Raw genomic sequence first — 24587 nt, forward strand, 5'->3', positions numbered from 1 at the left:
TTTTAACATGAAGAAAACACTCAATACAGTATCTTTAATGCATGTTTAGCAATATTGATATCTTGTATGGCACTATAATAAGCTACCAAGGATTGCGAAAGCAACCATAAGTATTATATCATAAGTCATAAAGGCTTAAATGTTAAGAAAAGATTACTAAATTTATATCCAATTATCCTCCCCTTAAAGATTATCGCCAGAACAGTACAAACACAATAGAGTGTTCGTGGGAAATGGACATTTGAATTGGCGATGTTGATCGTACGTACAATTTTTTGTATGCTAAAATAGTGTTCCTATTTAGGTGGAATCAATGATTCCAGTGTGGGTTTTTGGGTCTCTCTAATAAGAGGTTCGCTTCTATTCGTCGACATGTGATCAAGAGAGATTTTAATATTACCCACCAGCAACAGCAATTGCTTCATATATTATATATTCCACAGATTCTCTCATCCTTGAACTGTATTGCTACCATTCTTTCCTGCTTTAATCCCCATCCAAAACAATACTCCTCCTTCCTATACAAACATGCATCCAGAACCATTGTGCCTAAAAAAAGCACCTCTGTTACATATCAGACCCAAAATACACAAAACTTGCTTTAAGCTGCTGCTACCTGTCAAGTTGATCTAATGGGAGCAGGAACAACCAGTTTCCTTGCCACCACCAGAAGCCGATTCGAAACTACGTTGCCAAGTATCTGCTTGGGCATGGGGGACATGACGAGGATGCTTCTCCCTCTTCTCCCCCTTTATCTGCTTCAAAGCATGCTTGAGAGCGGGTAACAAAGCATCCATGCACTCGGCAACTGCATTTGGATTCCCCGGCATGTTGATGATCTTACATGAACAAAAGTAACACAAAATAAATCAATGCCTTCATACATGCATACATAGGAGTGCTAGTTCCAGCGCAGATTGAGACTAACATCAAGCATGTACTAGGAAAGAACTCTACAAAATTTGTGCAAATCTAAACTGACAAGACAACATATAGTGATGGCTGTGAAGTGGGATAGACTAGCATTTCACTCAGGAAGTGTCTTGACTGCCATCATTTTCCTCGCAAGTTGATGTTAGAAAAACCACAAGCTGCTATAGTGACATACATCATCTACTGGTACTCAGGCTGTAAAGGGTCTATACCACATTTTTATAGTCCATCCTCTGTTTTACCTAGAGAGTAAGAAAGCAAGACAGACAAGCCTCCCACACCAAAATGGGCATGAATCATACATCTCTCTACTTTCATGACTGGTAAGGGATTCCAATTGAACCAATAGCTGTAACAGAACTGAGGGATCACTAGTCGTGGCAAAATTTCAACCATAAGTGTTTGATAAGTTGCCATGCCCTTAATATATTTATTGCATTACACAAAACCCAATTCTGTTCATGACTTTAAACTTCAATCTACCTCTTTTCTCATTCTTAGAGAGTACGAGTATTTGTAAAACTAGTCAAAGACAATATTGTAACACAATGCTTAGTATAGCCACCATTGATCTATTAATTTTAGAATTGCCAGTACTCCTATATTTGGTATTGACATCTTTTAGTGAGGAGAGGGCATTTTACCTGCAAAACAGTTATATCCAAATGTCTAACTGGCAACAATAGAGATCTTATTTAAGGGGCCCAATTGTACATGAGATTCATTCTTTTCCATACAGGCAACTAGTCAACTTATATGAAATTATTCATTGCTTATAACAGGATGCAAGAAAATCAGGAATTCCCATTTTGAAATGGTTCAATTTTAGAAGGGAACTGGAATGAGGTTCTGGCCTTACCAACGTTGATCCTCTTATTCCAGCTGCAGAGCGTGAAAGCATAGCAAAAGGTGTAACCTGTCAAAATTATTTAAGACAATGAATATAAGGTTTTTAGCACAGATAATAGAACAACAATGGCAGCAGCATGTATTTTCATCATCATCACCACTTGCAACTTATCCTATAACCAAGTTCTGGTTGGTGGCACCTTATCCTATAACATTCATAGTGTCAATTGACTTGTAAACGTCACTACAATACAAATCCATGCAAAAGAATGTGGCTAAAATATTACGCCAAATGCCCATCTTGTGGCAACCATCTAGTAGGGAAATAATAGCATGTACATTATAAATACAAAAAATGTAACAAAATTGTGAATTTGCACTGATAGTGAATGACAAAAAAGTAACAACGTTGCAAGGGAAGATAAATCAGGGTTACTAGTTTAATTTGTTATAACAGTCTTGTCTTTATCGCCATGTACTTTTGATTAGTTAGCCGATCCCAATTTAGTAATTGAGTTGTCTACTGGTCCTGTGCTTTTATCATGTGATTTTCATATGACATAGTTATGTAACTGATTTCACAACTCTCTTAAAAGTTATTTTAGATATAATTAATCAATTATATTTATTTAAAGAATCCCAAAAAAGAGAGTGTAACAGCTTGAACCCACTAAGTATGAATCAATTATACCTAAGAGGTAGTCAGGCATGCAAAAATTTTCTCAAAAGTCCAACAAAGGAGATAAATAAATAAAAAATAAGTGAATCAGAAAACCAATTGTATAGGGGAAAATTCTTAAGATTCTGAAATAAGCAGAATATTTGGAATGCTTACTTGAATTTTATTGAATTCGAGTAGGGTATACACACACACACACACACACACAAGAAACCATCTAAACTATCTCCTAAAAATCATGAACAGATTTAGAAGATAAAACAAATCAACTGAAATTTAAAATTTCTGGAGTTATCTTTTTCTTTCAAGCTGTCTCATCCCTTTAATCTTGGAAACTTATCTATCTCCAAGAACCTTATCCCCTTTATTCTTGGAAATTTATCTTTATCTCCACAATCTTATCCCTTTAATTTTGGGCATTCCTCTTTACCCGTTCCAACACTCCCCCTCAACCTGGTGAATAAATATTCATCATTCCCAGCTTGCCAATAAGTGATTCAAAACCTGGTCTTCCCATTGCTTTGGTAAGCACATCAGCAATCTGACTTTTTGTAGGAATATACGACAAATTAATTCCTCCTCCTCCAATTTCCTGCTTTATGAAACTTCAATCTATTCTCACATGCTTCATTCAATCATATTGAACTAGATTATTAACAATACTAATTGTTGATTTACTATCATTGTACACTTTTGTTTGTTGTGACAAAAGAATAAGTAAATCTTCCATCAACCTTTCTAACCAAATTACTTCACAAATCCCTTGAACTATGGCTCAAAATTCAGCCTCAGCACTATTGCGGGCAACAACTGTTTGCTTTTTACTTCTCCACGTAACCAAAGTTCCCCATAACTTAGTGCAATAACTTGAAGTTGATTGATTATCTTCAATAGACCCAGACCAATCTGTATTAACAAAACCCTCAATTCCTCTTTCTGCATTTTTCAGAAATAAAAGTCCCTTTCTCGATGTCCCTTTTTGATATCTTAGGACATGAATACATTCATATGCTTTTGGGTAGGAGAATGCATATATTGGCTTATCACACTCATTGCATAGGTTATATCAGGCCGTGTAATAAATAAATTAATTAATTTTCCCACCAACCGTTGATATCTTTCTTTTTTCTATTGGTGCATCATCCTTGATTTCTCCAAATTTCTAGTTCTTCTCTAGAGGTGTTCTAGTAGGTCTACACCCTAGCATACTTGTTTCTTTTTCTAATGGTTCTGGTGCAGTGAGTGACAGAAATCAAGGTTTTGTTACCTCTTGGAGGTGTAAGGTTTGTTCTTTGTCCACCTCCCCCCCCTTTTTCCCCCCGATCTTTCTTCAAAGCTTAGGCAGTTGACAGAGGGGTGAAGTGTAACAGAAGACTCTTCTTAAGAAGACTGGGACTCAAAGTTAGAGACCAAAGAAGATCCAACAGTTTCCAGCATAACTGAGAATGGCTCTGATTACATAATCCACATCCCAAACATCCTTAAATTAATTTAATTTCAAGTTTCTATCCTCACAACAGACTATCCTGGCAAGCTCATAAATTGAAGTTGCAAAGCTGTCAAAACAGTCTAAGTTCTCATTATCTGCGCCAAACACTGATACATCAATAATATGCATGTACATGCACACGCGCACACAGAGAGGGAGAGAGGGAAGGAAAGCATAAACACAAAATTTCAAACCGGTGAAATTCTATGACTAGCAGAAACGTGTTTGATTTCAAGTTCATAAATCTGAAATGGTGGCATCAAAGCATGTTAACTTGAAAAAGTTTTCAGGTGCTAAATTTACACATAATTGCATTCTGTATCCACTTTAAAGTGCATGCGGATTTACTTCAATACCAGGTTAAAGTATAAAATTTTCCCCTTAAATGCACATATTTGAGACAATTAAAGAATATAATGCAGAGGGCAGAAAGTTAGTCTAACCTTCAGACTTTCTTGCATCATGACATACAGAAGACCAGGAGTTTCCTTCTCTATCAAATCTTTTGTTGCTTCAGGGGTGACATCTCTTGGGGTGAAACCAGTACCACCTAGGTTGAAGAAACTCATTAGAAAAAAAGAAACAGAACAGAGAAACTAATGCCAACAAAAAGGGTGGAAAAAGACACTAAAGAGCGCCCCTAATCATTGAGGCTCCCCACTTTGTGAGGGTCAAATGAAAGTTTTTTTTTTGTATGTAGCCTTACCTTTACTTTTTAAAGAGGCTATTTCCATAACTCGAACCTGATCTTTCAATTACAAAGGAGTAACCTTACTGTTATGTTGCTACCAAGGTTCACCCCTTAGCGGAAAAAGTAACTTGCCAAATCTTATGACTTACAAAAAAAATGGCAATGGAATTGAAGACCTCACCAAGTGTAAGAATGAGATCAACTTTGTCAACATCACTCCATCTCTTCAAAACATCCTTGATTTTAGGCACCTCATCAGGAACAACAGCTGTCATAACTACCTTTGCTCCTCCTAATCTCTCTGATGCGAAATTAACCACAGAAACTGCCCTTGGACCACTGCATATCCATACATGTTAGGAATCAGTTTGACTTTGTCACTTTATGATGCCCGAAGTAATAGTATTGTCAATGTAAAAAAATAGTACTACAACCAAAAGAGAAGGAGAATTAAAATTAAATATTTAAATGAATGTCCTTAGCAAAAATAAATAAATAAATAAACATTTAAAGATGAGACGTGTAAAGTAAACTCAAACTGGAGACAGTTTTTTCTGTATTTTATATTTTTCCTATTCCTTTTCTGCATTGAATTAACTACATATAGGAAATCTTGACTCTTTTAAGTTTCTTAATTCTGGTATCAAAGTCATAGAAAGATGTTTGAACCACATTCCTGAAGAAAGACAGAGAATGAGACTATAGGACAAACAAGATAGTAGAATAATATTTTTTAGATCTTTAATAAAATTATTGAACAAACTTGAACAACCCCAGTAAATAGGAGAATTAACTTGAGTATTTGGAGATTAAATGTAAAATGTGTTTTCTCCACTTGTATTGAACTTGAGATGGATATATATACACAAGCTTGCCTACAATATCTCCTAAAATACAGGGATAAAATACAAATTCAAATGTTACAGATAAACTGAAAAATGTTTGAACTTGATTGACTGATCTTTTCCTATTTTTCTGGAACTACTTAGCTCTTCTTCCTGCTATCTCTTTAGTTTGTAAATTCCGTATCACTTCTTGCCCAACAACCTTATCTCTTGATTTCCATCCATGGTTGAAACAATCACGAACTTATTCTTTTCTTCTTTATCTTCTCCAACAATTATAAATGAGAAATAATGCCAAAGATGACATCAAAGAGTGGAAAAGGAAAATACTTATTTTCTTCAAATCAAAAGGATAAAGGTAGACAGATTGTTGAAGAGAGAAAGACTGAAAGTCAGAAGAGCAACATCGGCAGCAGAAGGAAAGTAAGGAGAGAGAGTGAGATAGAGAGAGAGAAAAGAGACAATGCAGTGACTCCTGGTCTCCATCTCTTTCAGGTAAAGTTCTTACAAGTCTCCCTCTAAGGGCTGTTTTTTTATCTTCAAACTTCTCATCTCTTAAAATTTGAAAAAGTCAACAAAATTCAAGCATTTTGTGAGCCAGAGACATTTGGAAGTCAAGCATAAATTTCTGCAATAAGCACAACTTCATAATATGTAGTGATAACTGGAAGAAGTATTGACAATAAGAATAAATTTCTTAAAAGAAGAGGCAAGATCAACAATTAGGTTTTTCTCCCACCAGGGGGGAAGGGGCCTGGAGAAAGTGTTTGGAGAGATTACATAAAAAACTTTAAGAAAAACCATAGAAAATTTAGACAATCAAATTTTGAAAAAGTTCCAGCTGGTGACAATACAATACTGTGGAAAGCTACAAACATCTGGAAGAATCAGAAAACAGAAGATCTAAAGTAATTTTGTAGGATGAACATGAAACTTAGTATGCATTAATAACAATAACATGTACAGAAAGTCATTGAATAGTTGTCGCAAAGAGCTTAGTACTTCCATGTTCTGCTTTGACCAAGGAGCAACATCTACTTTGCTCTTCTGCTGTAGCATCAATTACGTGACCCTTTAGGAATGATGATCCCAAAAGGTGTATCTCAATGCATTTAGTTTATAAGCCCCACCCACCTTTCTTTTTCCATCCAAGCAGCAAGGCCCTCTTGCAGGTCGAACAAGTCCTAACATTCTTTAGTTTCACCACATCACCCATTTCCTAAAATTAGGTATTTCTCAATCACTAAGTGCAAATGATGCACAATGTGTTCTTTAAAATAGCATACTCACTGAAAGAAGAGAAGAGAAGAGAAGAGAAAGTCCTCAGGTAAACTATGCAATTTAGCCAGTACTATTAGCGCACATGTTTTTTTTTTTCTTTACATTACACTCCCTCCCACTCTCATATAAATATTTTGAATGGAGAAACAATGCAAGTAAAAAACATGTCAGAAAATAAAAGATGGAAAACAGAAGCAAATATCATTTGTGATGTAAACGGCAAACATTCATACACAGTATATGAATTCAAAAAGGTGAAGAGATTTTATAGACAAACATTTCCAGGTACAATTTGGGAGAGCCTAGAGGGAGCCGAGATTTCAAAGAAATGTTCTCTTATGTCTTGATACAGTCTGGGGGCATCAGAAGAATGTTCTAACTCAGAGAGGATGCAACAAGTTTTGGGCCTTTGCGTTAACAACCCATATATTTTTGTCCAAGAATGAGTATATCATAGTGTGTTGATTAATGTGGGTCGATTGGCCTTTAATTGAGTGCCTATGTAAGTGTATGAATGCATTTGAAGTGATTTATGGCCAAGAGGGTGACCATTTGAGGTGGAAAGTTGGCTTGACCTAGGAAGAGCCGACGGTCAACTGCGGGAACCAGGATGTGTTGAATAGGTGGCAGTCGACCAAGAGCTGACTCTGGAGATTAGCTGAAGTTGAAATGTGGGCAGCTGATCTGGAGTCAACTGTGAGATTGAGGTTGATTCTTTTAACTAGTTGACAGATTTTCAAGAATAACTCTGAAGCTGATTTTTTGGATTGATTTGGTGGCCTTAGTGAAACAGATTTTATACCAAAATTTAATATGCTATAGCTCATGATATGATGAATACGTAATGATGATTGATGTACTGATGGACTGTTGACTGATTAATTGTGGTGAACTGAAGCTGTAATGTGACTGAAGTGCTGATTTAGTAGGAGCACATAGTAGAAGGCATTATTGTAATTTTGGAGCCCTTCTCTAAGATTATATACATACACTGTTATGTGCTGAAGAGCTGAGTTCAATAAGGCCGAACAGCAAAAGGACAAATGAGAAAAAACTGAAAAGGTGAATTCAGATTTTTCATCAGTTTTTTGGGCTTTTGTTGAAGCTGAATGAAACCCACGTTAGGCAAGGCTTGTGATGAGTTTATTAGCCAAACAAAAAGGAGTAGAAGGCATTATTGTAATTCTGGAGCCCTTCTCTAAGATTATATACATACACTGTTATGCACAGAAGAGCTGAGTTCAATAAGGCCAAACAGAAAAGGGAGAAATGAGAAAAAACCGAAAAGGTGAATTCAGATTTTTCATCAGTTTTTTGGGTTTTGTGTTGAAGCTGAATGAAACCCACGTTGGGCAAGGCTTGTGATGAGTTTATTAGCCAAGCAAAAAGGAGTATGCAAAGGCTGGTATGAGGCTGATAGATCTGATATTGTGTTGGTTAAAGAAGGGGACTGAGCTTGATAAAAGGCTGGAAAAGATTGACATGCTGAAGTAAAGTGAGATAAATCCAGAGAAGGCTAGAAAAGGCACAAGCTGCCAATGATAAATCATAATTTTCACCAACCTTGCAGTGGGTTGCTTGTAAATGGGGAGAGTTTTAAGCTGGTGAGAGATTTTCCAGCATTTTCGCAAGTCCTATAGTGTTTTATGTGAGGTCTTGTGCACTGTGTGAAGGCCAGAGCTGTTGGTGCTAGCTGTTAGAGTTTGCCATGGGCTTGCCATTTGGTGAAGCAAGGGCTGAGGCTAGAGGCTTGTCTGTTGTTGAGATTACTCCAGCTACTTTGCGTTGTGGTATTATCACTTATTCATTCATTCATGTGAATTGAAAGGTTCAGAGGGGTTTTTTTTTTGGGGGGGGGGGGGCTTCATTCTTTTTGAGGTACGGTAGAAGGGTTAAAATGAGAGTTTGGTCAAACAATTGATGTGGGCATGGGCCCCTTGTTGAGATCTTTCTGAATCTTTCCTAGGTTGCCAGGATCAAGGATGTGTTTGTTATTGAGTTCCTCATCAAACTTAGATGAAAATCATTTGGTACCATAGATTTAGATGTAATCTCTAGATAGAAATTGACTCCATACCAACTTCTTCTCTAGCAATTTTGAAACAAGCAGACTTGTCATCCATCAGGAGCAATATCAGTTTACTTGTTCTATGGTGTGCTATGCTAATCAGAAGAGAGCACTCCCTCAAAACCTTGTTTGAGACATAAGGCCCCTCCTAGGATGACCTTTCTGTGATCACATCCTATGATTATTTTTCTTACATCTGAGAATTAACGAGGAGTATCATGGTGTAGAGACAAGGGTCAGAACATGCGGAAAGGATACTAAACCGTTTAAAATTACAATATGACTGCATCAAGGTTTTGCACTAAATCCATACTTATTTGTTTTAGTAATGGATGAACTCACTAAAGACATTTAGACAGAGGTGCCATGGTGTATGCTATTTGCAGATGACATAGTGTTGATGGATGAAACAAAAGAAGGAGTGAACACTAAGCTTGAGTTGTGGAGAAACAATTTAGAATCTAAGAGATTTAAATTAAGTAGAAAGAAAACAGAATTTATGGAATGTAAATTTAGTAAGAATGTAAGAGTGGAGAATGTTATAATAAAATTGGAAGACCAAATCTTACAAAGAAAAGACCATTTTCGATATTTGGGATCAGTGATTCAAAAAGATAGAGAAATTCAAGAGGATGTCACACATAGAATTAAAGCAGGTTGGCTAAAATGAAGAAATGCATCGGGAGTGTTATGTGATGGTAAAATCCCATTAAAACTGAAAGGGAATTTCTGTAGAACAGATATAAGACCAGTCTTGTTGTATGGCTCAGAATGTTGGGCATTCAAATACCAGCATGAGCAAAAGACGAGCGTAGCGGAGATGAGGATGTTAAAATGGATGTGCAGCCATACAAGAAAAGATAAAATTAGAAATGAGATTATTCGTAATAAGGTAAGAGTAGTGCCAATTGAGAAGAAGATGAGAGAGACTAGACTAAGATGGTTTGGTCATGTGAGAAGGAGACCAAGAGACGCTCCTGTAAGGAGAGTTGATGAAATGAAACAATTAGTCAAAAAAAAAGGTAGAGACAGATCCAAGAAGACTTTGGGAGAGACATTAAAATTTGATATGAAGTGTATGGACCTAAATGAAGATATGACAAAAGACAGAAATACATGGAAGTCTAAAATTCATATAGCCGACCCCACATAGTGGGATAAAGGTTGGATATGTTGTTGTTGAGAATTAAGGAGGAGAAAAATAGTGATAAAAAGGTACTAAATGTGCAATAAGCTTGACAAGTTGGAAGATCTATAACTTCTCCATTGTACCATGGTTAAGGAGGCCTAGCTTCTCCTATGATTATTTATCTTTCTGCTTTTTGTTGCAATTGGGATGATGCCCACTTAAGTGGTGGACTTGATGTTTTGACAATCAACGAAGCACATGGCTCCTCACCCCCTTTTTGGATAAGCAAATATGAATAAAGAAGTGAACACTAAACAAAAAGGGGAAAGAACCACAAGGACAAAGACTATACCCCTACAGGCAAAGACAAATCATTTAAGAAGGAAAGAAAAGAGTCAGGACATGGAAGATTGTCCCCCCTCATCCAATAAAGGGTTATCAAGAATTGTTACCTTCAAAAAAGCTACAGATACAAACACCTTAGTATTACACTCTCAGTAAATCTCACAAAACATAGAAAGGAGCCACAAACCAAACCCTACTCTTCATACATATGGATGGATCTTACCCCAATCCAGCATAATGGCAAGGACAGGCATAATGGGAGTGTGTAGGAGTTCTTTAGGCATGATCTCTTTTAAAGTGAGGGTACAAGAGTCAAGTTATATATGAACAATTAAAGCAACCATAAACTGGTTTTGTGATTTATTCCCTTGTCTATTTTTCCTTGAAAGAGATATGGGAATGAATGTAGACAGGTTTTACTAATCCTCTAAAGGCATTGAATGGAATCTTCTTTTCAAGCATAATTTCCAAGACAGGGAGTTCAGCTCTTTAGCAGTTACCTGCAGCATTCTTTATATTCACTACTGGACGTGGGAGGATCTTAGGGTTCCCTTCATAGATCCCTTCTCTAGGGTTCACTGACATGTGACTTTCTGGTGGCTAAAGAAACATGCAGTTTGTTTAATCCCTTTTTGGGATTTTGGCAAATGTCTCCTCACTCTTTTTTGCTTAAAGGAAAACCGTTCTCATTTTCCTATTTTTATAGTTGTGGGAGGATATCCCTTTTGGCATAGTTTATGTTCATGTTGCTTATGGTGGTTCTCTTTTTTAGATATTCATATTTACCAAGTAATGTTGAATTAACCCTACTCATTCCAACAATCACATAGGGATCACTTATGCAATAATGTATGGCTCTGGCACTTACTATCTCTTAATTATAGAAGCATGTGTCATTTGCAAGTGAATAATACAACAAATAGCACTACATTAATTTGCTGCATCCCTTCATCAGGAGAACAGCTGATGCCTGAAAGAGGTAAGATGCTTGTTGAGAAAATTCTATTTGACCGAAACCTCATAAACATAAGTCAGCCAAGTAGGAATAGAGCAAAAATTGAAAGTAACCCCTGTTTAGCTGTCCAAACTTTTAAAGAGTTTTTACCCATCAAAGTGTACTTCTATCCAAGAAGCACAAGAAAAATTGACATAAATGGAAAATGTCAATAAATAATTTATAGACATAAATAAGACCTGATTATATTTTTTCAACATGGTAGGAAGAAACTAATAATGAAAAATGAGTATTTTTAGAAATGAAAAAAAAAAAATCTAGAAGGGGTACAATTAGTAGATACGAATCAACAGTGTTTTTATTTGATAATCAATATCCAAATTATTTTTTTCAAACTTGTAATGTGGTTCTAATTGTAAACATAAATGTTTGTGTCCTACAAGTATTCGATTTTAGAAAAGTCAAAAAATTATGGATTCGTTTGTGCCAAGTGTTTGTCATGTTTTTGAAAGCACATGACTGAGTCTTAGTATCCAAAAAACTGTAGCTAATGAACATCTATCCAAAAAAAAAAAAAGAAAGAAAAGATTACATGAGTTACAATGAAAAATATAAATGAGATAAAATAGAGAGAATTTCAATCAAAACGAAGATTGTCCTACCATACAACCATAAGACTAAGAGCACAAATTAGATTCCCAACTGAAGAAATAAATATGTTTGCAGACAATTCACTCTGTCAAGTAGAAGAGATAAACCCTCTATAATATCATGATACAAAGGAGAAAATCCAGAAAAGAATGATGACAGATTGTGATCACAAGACATCATGAATTCCTTTGCAAAATTTAGGAACTTTTCAATTAACACATACAGAAACAAGATATAAGTAATTGAGACTAAGATTCTGGGAAAGAGCACATATTCAAAGGTCTAGCTAGATCTCAAATTAGACAGTGACATATGATAAATTATTGGGAAGGGTTGAGCATTCCACCTTATAATCTGTGTGTACAACAAATCAAATACATAAAGGAAGCATGAAAAGCTCCACAGCCATTTTTAGGCAACTGACAGGACAAGAAGTTGACACTATTAGTTGCCTATATGCAGCCTGAGCCACAGGGGTGACCTAAGGGATATAAAAAGCTACAAATCATAACAATTATAAGAACAGAATTTGCAAAGTTAGAATACCTTCGGTCAGGCCCAGCACCTGATGCAACTGTATCACTCACTGTGAGGATAGCTACTCTAAACTCAGAACCTTTATAATCATATGCCGTTACAACATCATGCGACATGTGTCCTTGTGTAGAAAAACCTAAATCTGGTGATTCCAAACCCTTGCTCATAGAATAACTGCTAAAATCAGAAATTAAAATGGCTGTCACAGTAGTTCCTGCATATATTTCGCTCCCTGATGGTGGCACTTCTAAGAAAGCATTTGCTGACTTCATACTTAAAAGCCGACTACTCATCTGATGGCCTGTGCTCTCAGCAACAAATCTGAAATGAACCAGAAGTAAAATAATAGATCTTCACCATAAACTGATATGGATAAACAAGATGATGTAACTGCATAAAAGGCAAGATGCAATGTTCAAAACTATGTAAAGTTAAACCATAAATGTTAGGTCCATGAATTTGTTCTAGGATGTAATAATGCGCTCAAATCCAAAAAAAAAATTCAAAATCTCACCCTGGACTGCCAGACCCATCATTGACCTCCCACCTCACAATGGCACGATGAAATTCTGGACGAACTGGATCTGTTTTTACGGACTGCTTAAGACGAGCTTGCACTCTGCACAAGAAGCCAGGAGATAAGAGAAGCTAAAAAATACTAGGATAAAGATTAGATTATCATTTTAGTTTCATGGTAGATAAAATGTTAAGTAGAGCGAGCATGTCATGATAGGAAAAAGAATTAAATAGAGACAAATACAAACACCCAAAGAGCAAACTTCTAGAACTTTCAGCAACCTTGGGAGGTGAGGATTTGACCATCCTGTAAGACGGAAAATCGTAGGGACCACAAAGAGATGGAAACATAGTAAACAGCTCACTGGATTTCCAGGTAACCCAAATGCAAGAATCTTGTTTGACTTCATGTTACTTGGTGATTCTGGAACAATTTCAGCAAATGTAAGAGGCTTTCCTGGTTTCATGCAAACCTAAAGAGACAAATTCCAGAGGGAGTAAATTTAAGTTATGCTTCAACCTCTACCAAAGCATGAGAAACAGCATCTCAGTTAAGAAATACAGTGTTATTATTTCAAACTTTTCAGCAACTTATGAACTATATCTTAGAAGCTAACAGTACAGAGCTCTTATAATAAGTTCCTACAAGAAAGAAAACGTACAAGTGCAATCATTGAGAAAATGATTAGGAAGCATCACTTCACCTTATGAAAATGTACTTTCCCTTTCTTTTCAAGCAAAGGCTTGACAAAATCCCTGTCTCCCATTGAAACACCGCCCGAAGTTAAAAGAATGTCTATTCCAGCAGAGAAGGCACCATCCAAAATCCTCTCTATCTTTTCTTCATCATCTCCAGCTATACCAAGGTCTAGAACCTTGCACTGCTGTTGCACTGCAGCTGCAAGAATCATAGGACGGTTGGAGTCCCTAATCTGCAAGATAAGATAATCAATCCTAATAGGAATACTAAATATACTTAAACCACAGCAAATTGAGAGCATAGCATATACAAATGATACTCAAATAGAATGATAATTGACATTGCCAGAAGTGTGGTGAGCTAAAGCCACTCCAGTGGCAAGAACAAGTGGCCTCTCATTCAGGAAAACATGCAAAAAAGTAACAAAGTAATAGGGATATTTTTCTATTTTGATTTTAGAAGTAAGATTTAGGTTAGGTTTTATCATGTTCTGTTTAGATTTATCATAATTGTTTAGATAATAGAATTTTATTTGATTTAGGGATTAGATAGAGTTATATTTGATTTTAAAGATATAATCATATTTTGATTAGTTATCTTTAGATAGGTTATCTTTTAATTGCCTATAAATAGGCAAAATCATGTAACATTTTATTCAGTTTTGGATGATTGAATAATATGATTTCCCCTTCTTGAGTCTCTCTCTCTCTCTCTCTGCTTTTCTTTCTTCTTGCTTCTTCTTCTTGGCTTCTACTCTTCTCCAGCTTCTTCTTCCTAATCTCTTATCTCCCTATGGTCCCACATCACAAAGAAACTTCACTAAAAGACACTGTCAGATTATCACCCTTGAATTGTCACAAATCAAGTAATTGATAAAACCTTGGGAAATTATATCCAACCAAAAACTAAATTGCAGCTGCACACTTGACTATCATATCTATGGGTATGTGAGGGAGAGAGAATGAGACAGGTAGAAAGCATCTAAAAAGGAGAACTTAGGCAGTTACATCAAGTGCAAGCTCTGTAGCATGATTTTGGCCACCAAACTTTCATGGTAGTCATGTCTTGTTTTAGAGCCTTGTTGAATATGAAGTGCAGATGCATACTTGACTATCGTATCTGGGGGTATGTGAGGGAGAGAGAATGCGATGGGTAGAAAGCATCTAACAAAGAGAATTTAGACAGTTACATCAAGTGCATGCTTCATGGTATGATTTTGGCCACCAAGTTTCATGGTAGTCAAATTTTGTTTTAGAGCATTGTTGAATATAAAGTTCAAAGTTCTAGTGTAAGATATATCAATTGTTATGCTAATTGACTATGTTACCCTTTTGAAAGATTGAATGCTTTTTAGGGTTGTGTATTATGGAAGATAGTACAAGACACATCAATAGCTCATCGCTTTAGGGTCCTGTTCTGCTGAATTTTTTTTATCTGGGCAGTCCCATGGATTCACTGTCTCTGGTCAGCTACTCAACTATTTGTAAATTGATATCCTAACCTGTACACTTCCTCAAAGCCCAAATGCCTGTGAGGACTCTGCCACGGAGTTTCAAAACCAAAATAAAGCAAAAAGCAACTACCCCCCCCCCCCCCCCCCCCCAATAAGACAAAAGTGGATTGTCCTGAAATGTTGCAGTACCTGGCCACGACTTAAACAACCAGTTGTTGGCTCTACAAGTTCATCTCCTGTAGAAAGCACAGCAATTGTTGGGGAAGGATATACCTGTGAAACATCACAAGCAATCAGCCTTCTAAGAATTTGTCCACCCAAGCTCTGGGTTTTCACTTTGACCAATAAGTAGTGCATGCACCATTCTAGTTCAACTAAGAATATCATGAAACTCAACAGATAAATAGAAATTAAACATGCTAACTTCATTTTTTACCCATGGAAACAACCAAACCATGCATGGGATAGTTAATAGTGCAGACTGGATCCTAAACCCATCCAATGATCTGGTTCAATGAAACCAGTTTAAACATACTTTCAATTACTAACTTTATAAAAACATAAATCTAAATTAAATTAATGATAATGGTAAATATACTCAATCAGCCGAAACATAAAAGTGAATAGTTTAATGTACTAGATAAAGAAACTTAGAATACACAAGATGTTCATGTAGCAACTAATTATTATAATAATTGTTGTATCTTTAACTCTACACTGAAACCATATAACACTAGCATATAGAATTAAGGTATAAAGCTTTTTTCAAAAGATAGAAGAAAGGGAAGAACAGACAAATCAGTAACTCAGTAAAAAGAAAGCTGGAGGTACATGATGAGGCTAGTAAAGTGAACTATACTCCTCCATAGAACTAAATAAATACATATATAGATGGAGAAAGGGAGATAGAAAGTTGCTTGTTAAAATAGAAAAACATGCAAAAAAAATGTTTAGGGTTGCCACTGGCTACCAAAAAGAAATATTATAATAATTGAAGTTTCTTAAAGAATAGTGGAGAGAAAATTTTGAAAATGAAACACAGAGGCAAACTGCAATTTGCCATTTCCATCTCTTTGTCTATAAACACATATGTGGAGACAGAAGGAGAGGTAGCTTGTGCATGAGGACCTCAGTAAAGAATGAAAGTGGCAGTCTACTACCTTTACCATCATCATTCCCGCAGTGGCAAGTAGCCCAATTTCTGCAGCACCTAGTCGCTGCCCGGATTTCAGTATTTCAGCATCTTTCTTTATGTCAAATCCCTACCCAATAATATTCTATATGAGCATTTTAAAATTTGAAAAAGTGAAATAAGTATCACAGCATGCCAAAGATATGAGGTATGACAAGAACAAGATCTTGGAAAAGAGTGTTATTGCTCATAGGTGAATTTCTACTTCTCACTTTTCAGGTTTTCATTCTCCATTTCAGATGTGAACTCTTTTCCACCATTAAAGCATAACTGAATATTTAAGGCAACAGGTTGACCATGGAAGACTACCTATCAATTAAACTTCTGCATTCAGAATAACAGTGCATATGCATTAGATTGATAAAATGAGCATCAGGACAAGTAAAAATATAAGACATGCTAAGAACAATTCCTCAAAAACAAGAGGAGTCAGTCCAAAAGTTTATCTTCCATTTTTCAAATTTTCACTCTCCATTTCAGATCTAAATTAATTGTAAAAATAGCAGCAACTAGGCTTTGAAAGTGTAGGCAAAAAAGACTACTTGCCTCTTGGGATTATCCTCCACTTAGAACCACAGAATTTACAGTTTAGGAATTTAAAAGAAGAAAGAATGCATAAGGAAAGTATATACAAGAACCATCCTAATTACAGCTTATATATATTCACGATTATTTTAGATTGATTGCCTTATCATCTTCCTTGATTATTGCCATAGAATCAGTCATTTACAGCCTTGCATCACTGTGGTCAACCTTTCCATAATAACCATATACTTACAGCTGTAACAGCTGTCTTGCTTACCATCTTTACCCGAGATTCCAACATTAATTCATTGGAAAAGCATTTATGAAAATTAAGATACAAGAAATATGGAAAGTATGTCATAGTTCCAAAAAGGAACCGTCTTCTGCCTGAGCCATTTACTAAAATCAGGAGTCCTCACACAATAAAAAATGGAAACAACATGGCGCACCCACATGGAAGCAGAGAAATAACAAGCTGAAATTTTTTTAAGAATTGGACCATGGCATGCCAATATAGTCAGTTCATTCAAAAACTTCAAGTTTTTTACTTCCTACTTTCTTTATTACTTCTATAGAAAACATGTTGCAATTATTTACACAAACAAACACTTACAGGACTGGAGCTAGATGCAGAATGTGACTTCCATATAGGCCATCTAAAATGCATGGATGCTGGACAATATAGGTCTTATTCACAAAGCATATGATCCTTTTTTTCACACAAGCTATCAATATCATGTTGCTTCTAAGAACAGTATTGCAATCAATTCCAATGTAAATCTGTTGTCTTGAATGAAATAATGTATCCATTAAATTAGAAAATTTATTCCATGTTACAAGCAGAGTAACAATAGCATACCACTGGACGAATATCAACCCCCCTGCTAGTTTGCACCAATATTCTTACTCTCTTCCCTTCACCTGACGAACTATTTACAAGTTCAGTATCTTCCACTTGAACAACTGCATCGGCACCATCAGGTATTGGTCCTAGGAAGGATGAGGAAAATCATTCAAAAAACAGAAAGCAAAATTAGCACGAAAGGAGAAAATTCTCTTAAGAAAGAATTGACTCTCAAGTTTCATTGCAAGGCATGGCTTTAAGAAGAATACTCCTTTCAGTTTCTTATAACAGCTGATAAACCCCTTTTTTGCACAAATAAGTTAACATGATTACAAAGCTGGCAAACAAAAAATGTTAATCCTAAGAATATCTGACAATTAATTTGACTGAAGTAAATTTCAACAAACAAAATGTGAACTGACATAAAGATTAAATGCCCATATATGTTTAATAACATAACTTCCAATTAAACCTAGTATTGGTAACAGATGCTCATACTAGACATGTGCTCTTAGATAAAAGAACTTATAGCCTAGCATTAAGCTCAAAATTTTAATATTTTATGACAATACCTTGAAAGGAATCTTCAAATTAAGTAATTGGAAAAGTGCAGCACACCGAAACACTTAAGATATTCAAATACATATTGTATCCCCACCATCATGGACTAAATAAAACAACATATTTTACAATGTATTCCATAATCAAGTAATAGAAGCATGAAATAACACTATCAGTTCTAAGTCATAGCTTCAATTTTTTTTTTTTTAAAGGAATGAAACGAACTTGAAGCTGTTCAAGGTTTGCAAACTAATTGACCATGAGTGATATTGTCCTAGCTGGAAAAGTGGCCAGCATTGGGATATTGGATGCCTCTATAATTGCTTTTACCTGGGATTGCTGCTTGAGCCTTCCTCTAAAGTCAAGGCAGTTAGGCAAGGTTGTAGCGGACAGAATTAAGAAGAACCCCACCACCTTGAGGAAGAACTCATATTTATTGAGGTGAAGAAAGCCCCCTTTGATTAATACTTCTTTTTTCCGAGCCTTCCTATGTATACCCTTTATTTACAGCCTTTTTCTCCTGATAAGAATTACCTTTATTTACATATCCTGGTGTTGTTTACGGCTTAGAGCCTCAAGAAGCTATAAAGTTATTATTATTATTTTTTTTTGGTTTTTTTTTTTTAGGGGGGGGGGGGGGGGCATTAGGGATAAGTTTACAAGGCTGTTTGGTTCTTCGTTTTTTTTTTTTTTTTTTTTTTTTTTTTTTTTGTAAAAGGCAGCTTATAAACTCTGTAACAGCTTTTAAAAATTTTTTTAACTGTTTGGCTAGCTTGGAAGAGCTTATAAGCTTTCAACAGCTTTTTCTAAAAGCTAGTATCCTCTATCTTGTGAGGGCTTACTTTCAACACAAGAGTATTTTAAATTAAAATTTGGACCACAAAAGCACTAATATACCATAAAGCCAAACAGCTAGGTCTTAAGACAACTAAAAAGGAATTACTCAACCCTCTATCAACAATAAATCTACCTTTCCTGTGCAAATTATGCAACTTATTAGCCCATTTTGTGGCCCTTTCTGCATCCAATAGAAGACTTCCACCTTCCACAGCATCACCACCAACTTGTCCAACACATCACAAACTCATCAAGCTTCCTCTTTAAAGGGATCAATGGAACTTCTACCGAGGCCTCATTCCATCCAAAAAACTAAGCCTGAAGTTGCTTTCAAACAGATAGAAAGTCGTCCAACAAAGTTAGAAGGCCATCCAACTCATCTTTGTTGGGTTGGGAGAGACATATTCTTGCTCTCTTAATCACCATACGTTCCTTCACAGTGAAGGTAAAGATATAATAAAGGAAAGAAAAAGAGAAAGGGGTTCTAGCAGAAGAGCTGTCAACAATGGACACAGAAGACACCAGTAAAGATGCTAACGACGACAAAAGGGGGAGTTGTTGGCTGAAGAAGCCCTAATGGGCAAAGTAAAAAGGTTTTCTAGCATCATTGAGGAATGAAAAGCTAAAAATATGAGGGGAGTCAAGGGAAAGAAGAGTTGCTGATGACAGCCAAGGGAGAAAGCTATGAACAACGATTGGAGGGTTCAATGGATAATGAGCCTTTGTCAACAAAGGAAACTGGGTTTTCACTTTCTCTTTATTTGACTTCCTATTTCTTACTAAGACTCAATATTTCCAACTTATAAAATAATACTTAAACTATCGGTAGAATACACAAATGTTAATCGACTAACACAGCTAGTCAATTATGAAAGAGAATCAGTTGCATTAGCAAAGGCCAAAATTTAAACTATTTCTATTTTTCAGATGTACTAAGAGGAAAGACACGCTACTCTTGGGGGACACTACAGCAGCTTAGGCTCCTCTCCTCAAGAGACTTCAGGTTGAATCCTATCAAATTACCAAAAACAGAAACCAGGAGATAGAGAGAGAGAGAGAGGAAAGATGTGTCAAAAAATAAATCACCCAGGCTAAATACCCAGTTTTCCGATTTGCCAGGGTTGAGCACTTCACATGAAAGGTTGGTAAACAGGAGACCTGATTTTTCTCTATTTAAGCATTTTTCAACTACTTTCTACAAATAAGGACTTCATAATCATAGAAAAGATATGTCGAAGTTGTCAACAATTGCAGATTTAAAATCGACTCACCTCCAGTTGTTACATATGCAACAGTTCCAGGAGTCACAGTCACACCAACTCCATCATTTCCTGCTCTTGATTCTGTAATTATGGGGTATTCGCCAGGCCCATCAGAGGCAATTACAGCATATCCATCCTGCAAAATTTTTTTAATTAGAGAAAATAATGAAAAGGAAGGAAAAAGTTTTTATATTATCAAAAAACAACATTTTATCAAATTAGAGCAAAAATTAGCAATCCATCTTCCTTCTTTTGGCCTACTTTCTTTTCTTTTCCCCTTATTTTTAAGTCCAATACATGGCAACTAATTTTGCATGCCAATTGAGCAATTCCCTCAACGCTTTAGTGTTGAATATATTCACAGCCAGTCCATGCCCAAATAAAGGAGAAAGATTGCATTATGTAACCGCCAACTGGCATAACAATAATTCTAGATGAAATAGTATATTGTTGGGGCATATCCCTCTCGGTGATGTGTTGCATCACCCAAGTGCTGTGAAATGAGCTAGGGTCACTACACTGATGCCCAAATGTAGTAGTAAATTTGAAACAGTTCTCACATTTTCTTGCACAAATGAGAGTAAAGAAGTCAATCCAAGACCAAAGGCTAAGGAGTAAGGATTGGATTATGGAAAATTGGAACTTCAGCCGATGGATAAATCTAGGAAAGTGGTGGATCTGATAATTAAGAGAAGAATCAATATTATTTCCTTCAAGATGTGAGATGGGTTGCCCAGAAGGCCAAAATGTTGACTGAGTGACTTGAGTCTGGATTATATTGGTACTCAAAAGAAGATCATATAAGGAATGGAATAGGGGTTATAATGAATAAGACTCTAAGAGATGAGGTAGTGGATATGAAGACGTTGGGAGATAGAATTATCATAGTTAAAGTTGTTCTAGGAAGATATTTTGAAAATTATTAGTATATATACACCACAAGTAGGGTTCAGAGAAAAGATAATAGAAAAATTATGGGCGAAGAGAGGAGTTATTGCAAAGAATATCAGGAGGGGAGAAGATCATTATGGGAGGCAACTTGAATGGTTATGCGGGCTGAAAAGTGGGTATAGAGATGTTTGGTGAAAAAAATGAGGGAAGAGTTATTTTGAATTTTGCTACAGCACATGTACTTAGCATCCACTTTATGTCCACAACTTCTATGGGAACAAGACTGTGTTTATTCTGAAGAAGAAAAGAACAACCATAAAATTTTCTCCCAAAAGTAACTCCACCTTTGCTATAACAAGTTCCCAAGGCTGTATTAAAAGTTTTGTTGACATTACACACATTATTTTGACCCAAAATATTTGAATCAAATGATTATTTTACATTTCCAATCAAAGCACCAGGGTGTCCACTATTTTTGGTTTTCTCACCATATTTGTTAAGAACCATTCATCTAGGCCTCAGCCCAGACCAGTCAACTCCTCGATCTCAGGTTTATGCGTTTCTTCTGCAACTTTCCCTTGAAACAATAATCTAGAGTTAATCCAGAAAATCCATACAACAAAAGTTCCAGGAATCCATTTACTTAGGCAGTGAAGTATTCCATCGGGACCAAATATTACAAACAATTAATCATCAACACTAGTGCAAGCAAGTTGGAGACAGTATAATTATTAGTGAAATAAGAGAGTAGAGAAAGTGACCTTGACGGAGGCTGGGTAAGGAGGTAGAGGATCAGGGGCAGTGACGTCTTCAGCCAAAACCTTGCCCAGAGCTTCGTGAAGGGGTACGGTGACCGGTGGCAGCCGGCGAGCCACCCTCAGAACGATCTGGAGAGCTTCCTCCGGCGAAACCATAGTCGCCGGCGGGGGTTTGCTCTGGTTATCGGCGAAGACTTTGCTTCCTTCAGTTTCCACCATTTGAGCGGTGCCGGCAGGAAAGAAAGGGCCTTTGCAATCGTCCTCTATATGAGGGATATTGTGGGCCCCGCAAAACATTTTGATTTTCCACTTTTCTACTTCGTCTCTGATTTTTCATCTTTAAATAACTATAAAATGTATTCAATTGTGAATTTTTTTAAATAATTTTGTTAGCATTTTACTGAAATTATTTACCGCTCTAAGCATCTCAACAAGAGTGTTTAAATTTTGAACCGATCCTAATTTGGGCTAAAAATAAAATAAATTATTAAAATATAAAAGTAAAAAAAAATCAAAATAAAAACATTTTATCAATTCAATTTAGACTACCTCATATCCTTTGTTGTATTCTTGTTTGAAAATAAACACTATAATCGAGGTTTTAGAATAAAGAATAATGTTATTGGTACACCTTTGTGTACACCTTAAACTATACAAAGGTGTATCAATGACAAAAATGTCCCTCATGAGGCGCGTGAGGCTTATGGAGACGAGGGGTATTTTTATCATAATACTTCTTTATGTAGCTCAAGATGTACAAAAATGATGTATATTTAGCATGATTATAGAATAAAACATCACAATTACTTTCGGGCAAATTTTCTAGACTGTTTATATTTTTATTGAGTTATTTTGGACATTCAACTATTATCTCATCCCTAGTATGGTCTCCAAAATAACACACAATAGTATTCACAAGCATCTATCCTAATATAGCTAAGACCCAAATCCTTAATCACCAAGAATTACACTTTATAGTAATTGAAACAATATAATTAGACGACTTCTAAGACCAATTATTTAATTTTTTTCATACGAAGTAATTTTACAATGTAATGATCTAAAGAGCTTACAAAAAGTTTACAATTATTGCTTTGATTATCTTAACAATATTCTAAAACTATCCGCATCCTTTTCAATTTGATCACAATAACCCTTAGTAGGTCTAACCTTTTGCAAATCATCAATGAAAATGATTGCAACCATATCATTTCTCGTTTCAAATATATTATCATCAAATTCAAACACATTGTTATCATTTATATGATTACGCTGTCCTCCAATCATCACCATCATCAATATCGTCTTCTATTTCTTTTCCATGCCATGTCCATTTTATATATCTTTAACCATCTCATATCCTATCAAGTGAGTTAAGAGTTATATGCCATAATATTATATTTAGATAGCATCTAATATGTAACATGGATACTTGTATAATAATCTTGCAAATTAATAAAATACTCATATCTTCATTCATTGTTCTCCATTTGTGTATGAATGAGTTCTTAGATTGTTTGATGATCTTATTCTTAAATTGTTAAAAATATGTAACAAATATATATAACACATGATTTCTTAAAGTTATGTCTAATCCTGAGATTCCTCAAATGAAAACTATAATTAATCGATTATGGACTAGCACGTGAGCTATTACCCTTTAATTAGTATAAGATACTAATGATAAATAATGGTGAGTCACATGCTATATTGCATGAAATGCAAATAGTATACATGCTAGCAAATGTTAATTGAGTATCTACTGAATGTAATGTTTGTAATAGATCACATGGTTGGGAGGATTGATAATTTGTTACTGGTTTTTATTGTGTATCTGATCCTTATGCTGGAGGCGACAAAGTTGTCTTATGCACTAGTGTTGGAGATTTGCTATTGAGCTGAACCATCCGATGTAAGAGGTGAGAATGCTCTTTGTGTGATCTCTGTGCAGTGGTGTATAGAGGTAGATGTTCACTAATAGGATCCATTGACATTCGGTGTGAGGTGAAATCTCATGCAGTCCTAGTTGATTGTGGTTAGAAAACCCCTAACTAGGGCTCACGATTGGAAATGAGTTTTTGATGTTGGAAGGAGTTCCAATTTGTCATCTCAATCACACTATACTAGATATTCGCATAACTATCGAGTCATATGAGTTTGATCAATCCATATCTCTTGCTTTGTTGAGATGTTAGTCAATGAAAGAATTATAGTGCATGGTAATCGAAAGCCTTAATAGGTTTGCCTTAAGTATTTACTTTATCACCATTATGATCATTTTGACATTGCATTAGATGTCATTCATGACTTTTCAAGGTGTTGTGAGGAAATGAAAAGTTTCTCATAGCAAATCAAAGTATCCAATCGGCGTTAAAAAATTTGACTTGTCCTTATTGTTATATAACTGTAAACCTAGAAGGTCATACATAAACTAGGTAATGCATTGGATTAGTGATTCCTGGTTGTCTTGTGTTCTCAATTATCATTAAGAGTTAATGATGATTGTTGAGTTTACTATTATAATGTTTTGACGAATAATGTTTATGCTAAAACTTTAATATTCTCATATGTTATGATGAGCTTGTGATGATAGGTT

General features: G+C 35.6%; 1 protein-coding gene across 4 annotated transcripts; it reads right to left on the minus strand.

Moving 5' to 3' along the window:
* Positions 1-142: 142 nt before the first annotated feature.
* On the minus strand, positions 143-22247 carry LOC127793973 (molybdopterin biosynthesis protein CNX1). Of its 4 annotated transcripts, XM_052324819.1 has the most exons (14): positions 21995-22247; positions 20352-20478; positions 17698-17828; positions 16282-16383; positions 15311-15394; positions 13673-13900; positions 13251-13441; positions 12967-13071; positions 12462-12773; positions 4823-4980; positions 4394-4500; positions 1793-1849; positions 617-839; positions 143-549 (listed from the first exon to the last, which is right to left on the minus strand). In XM_052324819.1, the coding sequence occupies exons 1-13, from the start codon at positions 22208-22210 to the stop codon at positions 630-632; spliced, it is 2028 nt and encodes a 675-aa protein (XP_052180779.1). In that variant the 5' UTR covers positions 22211-22247; the 3' UTR covers positions 143-549; positions 617-629. The 4 variants fall into 4 exon arrangements, with proteins under 4 accessions (XP_052180779.1, XP_052180771.1, XP_052180797.1 ...); XM_052324811.1 differs by having other exon boundaries at positions 143-839; XM_052324837.1 differs by lacking the exon at positions 21995-22247 and adding an exon at positions 21722-21922 and having other exon boundaries at positions 143-839.
* Positions 22248-24587: the final 2340 nt, after the last annotated feature.

This window comes from Diospyros lotus, chromosome 1, assembly GCF_014633365.1.
Source record: "Diospyros lotus cultivar Yz01 chromosome 1, ASM1463336v1, whole genome shotgun sequence".
NCBI classification, from domain to species: Eukaryota; Viridiplantae; Streptophyta; class Magnoliopsida; order Ericales; family Ebenaceae; genus Diospyros; species Diospyros lotus.